Source organism: Lagenorhynchus albirostris, chromosome 3, assembly GCF_949774975.1.
Source record: "Lagenorhynchus albirostris chromosome 3, mLagAlb1.1, whole genome shotgun sequence".
Taxonomy (NCBI): Eukaryota; Metazoa; Chordata; class Mammalia; order Artiodactyla; family Delphinidae; genus Lagenorhynchus; species Lagenorhynchus albirostris.
In genome coordinates this window covers 65,655,748-65,662,740 of record NC_083097.1, presented here as the reverse complement: position 1 = coordinate 65,662,740, position 6,993 = coordinate 65,655,748, and the positions used below count along the sequence as shown (strand labels likewise).

The 6,993-nt window shown below is 36.9% G+C and overlaps 1 protein-coding gene across 1 annotated transcript; it reads right to left on the bottom strand.

The window, feature by feature from the left end:
* Positions 1-1,986: 1,986 nt before the first annotated feature.
* LOC132518132 (cytochrome c oxidase subunit 6A1, mitochondrial-like) lies at positions 1,987-2,292 on the bottom strand. Its single transcript, XM_060146141.1, has one exon. It carries the CDS (start codon positions 2,290-2,292, stop codon positions 1,987-1,989), a length of 306 nt encoding a protein of 101 aa, XP_060002124.1.
* Positions 2,293-6,993: the final 4,701 nt, after the last annotated feature.

Sequence of the window (6,993 nt, the reverse complement as noted above, 5' to 3'; positions counted from 1 at the left end):
AAGAAAAACCCTATTTTAAAAAAGGGAAACATTCCATTTCAATTTTCTCATTTGTAAGATGTAGAGCAGAATTTAAAAGATGCCTTTTCACCCCCACCCCACCAAAAAAGGAAAATAAATCTTATTGATGTAGCAAATGCATTAGACAATGTTATACCCTTTCTACACTTGGATGAACAAAGGACATATTTTCATGATGTAGAATTGCTTGAAATGGAAAGATTATGGAGAAACTTACATGTAAAACAATTGAAAAAAAGTAGAAGATAAAAATCATACTTACAAAGTCAATTAGAACAATTCATTAATAGAGATATCCTGTCAAAGTAATGAGTTCCGGATCTAATGGATTCCTTACCACACAGATATTCCAAGTGCAATGTTAGTATGTCTGTTTTTTAATGCTGATGTTTCGCTCAGATTGATTTTTCTAGAATTGAGTGCAGTTAAAACCTAGGTTTCAAATACCAGCCAATAAGGGATACAGTTTGTTGGATTATCATCATGCAGAAAGCTATTATGAAATAATAGAAAAAGCTCTAAGATACAGACGATCTAGGTTCTAGTACTTACTGGATCTACGAAAGTAACTATGTAACACATTATGTTTGAAGATTTCAATTTTAACATCTGTTAAATGGAAATAACAATATATGCTTGGTTTACTTTAAGCTTATTATAAATGCAAAATAAAATAGGCTCTGTAGTGCTTGGTAAATTATAAACACCAAATTAGAATTCTATTAATCACCATCCCCAACACTTCTGTGCATACCTTTAGTTATTGTTGAAGTTTTAGAAAACAAAAATTCTAGTTGCTCTTTCATGTTGGCATTCTGAATGGGATGTATACTAATGCTCGAAATATAGCTGAATCAAATAGTTATTAGCTGTCTCAGTTTTCTTGGGGAACACATATACCATAAATTATTTGGAAAACTGGTTTTAAAAGCAATCTATGAGGCCTTTATACTGTCTAGCTCTTGTTACTTAGAGGAAACCCTTGGCGAATCCTTTGAATGTGAATTGTTACAATGCTAACTATTACCTAAAATTTATATTAATTCTAATATTTCTTTATGTATATTCAGGGATGTTCTGTATACTTAAAAAGACCCATAACTACTTTGAGCATAAAAATATTTCTATTATTTCTTTCAAAACAAGACAAAAATTAAATTAGCAAACCTTTTCCCTTTCACCATTCTGGCAGCCTACTCATGTGAACCAAAATATGGATAAGGAAGCATATCTGGTTCTAATTTCTGAACTCAACACCAGATGTTGTTTTCAAGGTTTGCCTTTAAAAAAAAAACCCTAACTTTCATGAAGCCATCTCAGTCCAAGGGGTAGGGCGAATCACTGCAGATTAAAATTTTGAATTTATATTTTACTATTAAACCATGCTTATGAGGAACATCTCCAGTGAATCATCCATAATGACCAAAGAGACCTTTTCAATATAAATATATACACTGCTCATACATTGTCAAATCTTTTAAAATAGAATATGGGATGTGCAGTTTTTCTGAAATAGAAACACCATGTTCCTTATGGAGGCCCTCACACACTGCAGCAGGAGAGAGAGGACCTTGGGAAAAGTTTGTATCACAGGAGCCTTGTGAGACAGTCAGTTTTGTGATCTGTATTTACTCTACAAGTTTGTGCCATGGACAAATGTGAGTCATATGTTACTGCTGAGTATAGGGAATCTCCAGCCATTCATGAAATTAAAACATATTTACCTTTTTTTTTTTTCTTTTTCAGCTCGTGACTCAGTTATTTATTTAAGCCATCTCCTGCTATAAGCAAAGGGATGGAAGATCAGTATAATGGTCATCACTGGATACAAGGAGGTGAGCTTAAGGTCCCGTACAATTTTCTGGTCCATGTGTGCAGAGTAATGGTTCAAACCAGTGCTGTGGTCTTCACTGGGTAGTGGTCCAGGTTCTCTTTGTTCGTCTTCATAGCCAATTGGAAGCGGATTCACATGAGGGTTATGGAAAGTGTATGGTTACCATCTCCCCAGGGAAAGGGCTTGGACCTGATGCGGATATAGGGGTAGGCGACGAACTCGGGTCTCTCCTCCTCTCCGTGGTGCGACTTCAGGAAGACATTCAGCATGCTCACTCCCACCCCGGGGAGCGCCACGAAGAAGGTGAGGGCCTTCCACAGGCGATCTGAGCCCTCCTCGCTGTGGGCGCCACTGTGGGCACCACTCGACATAGGCTGGCTCGACAGCCGGGAACGACCTAGCAGCCCAGAAACCTGGGCTCCAGCTACCGCTGCCATCTTCGACCAGGACCCATATTTACCTTTTAAATAATCTTTTCCAGGTTGTTGCCCAACAGTCTTTTTCAGGCTCTTTGTAGTTGAAAGGAAATGTAATATCTGACAACTTCAAGTAGGCTCTTAACCAAACAGAATAACCAAATGTTGAAATGCTGATGGTTATTTACGTAGTTATACTTGTAGTTACTTATATGTGTTGCTCTTTCCTTAAACTAAGTATTAGGGATATGTATATTTCTCTATTTATATTAATATGGCATTTAGTGAATTTTATCTTATTTGAATATGCTAAAAGCAGATGAGAATTGTGAATGGGGTTGTACATAAACTACGACTAAAGAGCATCTACTAACATTAATTCAACAAACAAGGGTTGAGGGCACTCAGAAATGGAGATCTAAGACGCATGTGTATAAAGCAGAATCTATAAATAAAGAGAAACAAGCATGAAAAACTGTAATCATTTATCATAAGAACTCAGAGTATTGGGTAGACTTTCAGCCATTCTTCATTTATTCAGCAGTGTTTATTGATCACCTGTTATATGCTGGGCTTCAGAGATACCATGGGGCAAAGGGAGCAAGACAGACACAGGCCTTTCCTCTTGGAGCTTACATTTCCATTTGTCCACGGGACATTCTCACCCAGATGTACATAAAAAACAATGTATGTAAAATTGACCTAATGATGTCTGCCCTGAAGTCAGCTTTTCCTTCTGGTAGCCTCACTTTTGTTAATGGCACTTCTATTCCCTCAATTTCTGTGGCCTCAAACTTGAAATTGTCATCTCTTTTCCTTTTCCTCTCATAATGGTACTGTTGAGCTTGCTTTCCAAATACCTTGCCATCTTCTCTTCTCTGTCCTCACTCTCCCCTTTTAGTTCCTCACTCCCTTTAACCTGGCATATTGCAAAGTCTATCTGATTTTACTTGTCTTCAATTTTTTTCCTCTCTCATTTATGTGGATAAAGCTGTTAGATAATTCTTCCTAAAGAAGAATACTAATCACATCACCACCTTGTTCAGGAGCCCTCAATGTCTCCCTAGTCTTTGTCTAATTAAGCAAAATCTCCCCAGTCTGTTATTTATGCCTACCATAATAGCCCTGATCCCACTAACCAATGAATATAATTTATATTTATGTCCAAATTACAATGGTGCTGAGCTACCCCCTGCAGAGGATATTCCTTAAACTTCTGGTTCTTATTATCTAACTTTGCTTTGGATTTAAAAAAAACAAGAAAAAGAAAAAGAAAGCTGTTTTCAGCTTGTGTATGGGGTTTTCCTGAAGATTGCTGTATTCCTTTATATTCCAATAACAATAGCACAGGCCTTCTTCTGCCTCTCTGATTATGTGCTCTTTTGTCTACTTTCCATTCTTGATTGTGAGAACCTACAGAATGAAACTGACAAGACAAGGGCCTCCTAGGTGGCTGGAGAAAGGGAAGAAATGGCATAGAAAAGCAAGACCCCTCTTGAGCCAGTTGGTAGATGGGAAAGGCTGGCAACAGTCATACATTAATAATTTTGAGCCCAATCACACCCATTTGCCAGCTGTAGTCAACACTTAGCATCTTCCAACTTCTTCCTTTCTGCTTTCCTCTTGTCAACGCCTGCTTCATAAAAAGCTCAATGAAGGAGCTGACCACTGTTCAATCATGAGAACACTGACACTCCTGCCAAGAGCTGGCTCCCAAGGCTGACTCCTGGACCTCACCCTACAGATGAATGGGACTGTAGGCTCTTCCCCCAAACACATCTGATTTCTTGTCCCCATGTCTTCCCTCTTTCTAAATGATATCTTCTCATTTCTGCCTGTTATAGCCCTGTCATTCAAGTTCCATATCTCATGCCAGCTACTCTCTGATGCTTCTTCCAATCTCTTTAACAGCAGGGTGATCATACTCTATGCCAAAGAAACATTCCCAACTACCCTGAATAATCTGCATTATTCAAGACTAATTTCCCCATATCATTCAAAAACGGTGACAAGCATTTCTCTTTATCAGCCCCTATGTGGGGATTTCCACATGGTAATAGCATAAAGAGAATTTTTAATTTACTTCACCTTCATACTTTGAAAATATGTAATTCATGATAAAGTCTAAACATTTTGAAAGATGTACATTATTTTGAAATCTGTGTGTAAAAGGACACCTGAAATACCTCTATTTGTCCATAACTCTGCTGTAATCTAACTGAAGAATATCAGGATTATAGGCATAAAAGTTAAGTCTATATGATATAGGAATATTCAGTAAAGAAGTTCATATGAGACTAGGGCAAACGGCAGTGTCCTTCAGGAGATAGTTTTCTATATACAGTATGAGACTATTTATTGTGCTTGGGAAGTTCAATGTGCAGTGTTTGGAAAGGTCTGGAAAAACCGTATGCAACCCATACTCCATTTGGGGCCTATTTTCCCCTTGGGGTATTAGTAAAATTTGATTTAAAGTTTATCTCCTCTTTCTTTGTCTACTTCACTTCTCTGTTAAAACCTGCAGTCCCAGCTGCCCTCCTGTCACCTGTTTTAATAACTAAGTTAAAAAGTGAATAAATTTACTGATTCATCTACATGAACTGAAGCAGCTTGGGGTTCTGTAACTTTATGGAAGATATTAGGTGAATGGGGTCTCACTGTGGAGTGACAGATTTTTGTTAGCACTCTTTTTTCTCCTCTTCTTCCGTTTTCCTTTAATTTCCACTCCTGTCCATACCACTCTGATATAACCAGGAAATTCTTCCACTTGGTCTTGCAGAACAGTTTGAAGAGCAGCCTTACTTGTACCTTTTTTTTTTTTTTTTTTTTTTTTTTTTTTTTACTTGTACCTTTAATCCCAAGAGTCTATGAAAGTTTTTTCTGAAGAATTTCAGTGTCTTCCCTGAAAAGAATTCTGGTCAACACAATTTTTTTTTTCATTTTTTTTCTTATACTAAGGCAGACTAGAAATCAGGACTCAAATCACATTGATGGAATTAACATACATTATATGTGATAACATGAAGACACAGTCATTTTTATTTCTGGAGCTAGTGGCAGGAACAGATTGTGTCTATTGCACATGATTGTGTGGTGCCTAATCCAGTAACATAAAGTGAAGGTTTGGTTTTCTTCTTTATAATTACAGTTTTAAAACTGAGGTATACTTAATTTACAATGTTGTGTTAGTTTCAAGTGTACAGCAAAGTGATTCAGTTATACACATCTATCTATTCTTTTTCAGATTCTTTTCCATTATAGGTTATTACAAGATACTGAGTAGAGTTCCCTGTGCTATATAGTAGGTCCTTGTTGTCTACCTCTCTTATATATAGTACTGTGTATATGTTAATCCCAAACCCCTAATTTATCTCCCCCCGCCCCATCCCCTTTGGTAACCATGTTTGTTTTCTATGTCTGTGAGTCCATTTCTGTTTTGTAAATAAGTTCATTTGTATGCTACTGGTGGAGGTTACCAATAACTTAGATATCAGACAATTATATCAGTTACTTCTGTGAATGGGGCCCACACTCTAGAGATTGTCCACTGCAATGACCAGGCAAGTCTGTTTCTTAGGATACATTTTAAAACATGAGGGCAATATATGTTTAACATTTTCAGAACAGTGAGCCAATAATTCAAGGTATTTAGATTATCTCCCTGGGTTGATGTAAAAATATTATTTGTCACTAGTTGCTTAATAAGACTGTAGTGAAACAGTTCTATGGGCAAGTTCTTCCCCTGAAAGGAAAGGCTAAAGGTGCCAGAAAATTTCAAAGACTCCCACGTATACTGCCAGCCCTTTGGGGGAAAATGGTTCTAAACTGATATCCAGTTACTGTTTAATAAGTAAGGTTTTCTAATTAAATTTTGGAATTTGAAAATAAAATTCTTCTGAGCCTAAGCTTTGCGTCATGTTTTTTTAAAAAGCAAGAAAAAGGAGGAATTATAGAGAAAAGAACTGAAAAATGGTCCAAATTGATTTCAAGAAATTTAACATTTCTGTCTTTATTGAATTTTTATCTTCAAGAATTTGCCAGAAAAGAACATACCAAGTTTCTTAGTGGTGCCATAGAAGGAGGACAATGTATTAATCATGAAGGCATGAAATAAATAAAATAATGGCAGTCTTCTACTTTGAACAAAAGACTTGCTATTTTAGTGGCAAGAGTAAGCGTGCGAATACACAAATAAATCTAATATAAACAATAAGAAGCCTTTGACTGCGTTTGGAGTGATTATTTTTGGAGTGATTATTGATCCAAATGCTATCTGCTGACTGAGGCTATCCTAGCTAACGTCTCCAAATACTCAACTCTTCCGCAGTAGTTTTGTAGCTGAGGCTTTTTGAGTGCCTGTGGGAATAGCTGGGTTGGTGGCACTTACCAAGACATTTTTCTTAGTTTACACATTTGTTTTGACTTGAAAAACTTATAGCTTGGGATTCAGCCCTGAGCTCATGGGCTAACCACATCGGTTTACTTCTGTCTCATTCCTAGTATTTGCACCTAACTTCTGCTTTAAGAACAAAGAAACAACTTTCACAGAGAATCACAGATTCAAAGAGCATGAAGATACATAGTAAATTGCAATGGATCAAAAATCAGGAGATCAAGAAGACGGTTCTCCATGTTCTACTAATTTCCTCATGGGCTGCCCTCACACTGTGTTTCCTTAGCTTTGTTTGTTGAAATTGCCATGGCGTCTATCATTTTTATTCA

What these genes read in the sequence shown, in the direction of transcription:
- LOC132518132 (XM_060146141.1), bottom strand. Translation starts at nt 2,292, where the DNA reads ATGGCAGCGGTAGCTGGAGCCCAGGTTTCTGGGCTGCTAGGTCGTTCC.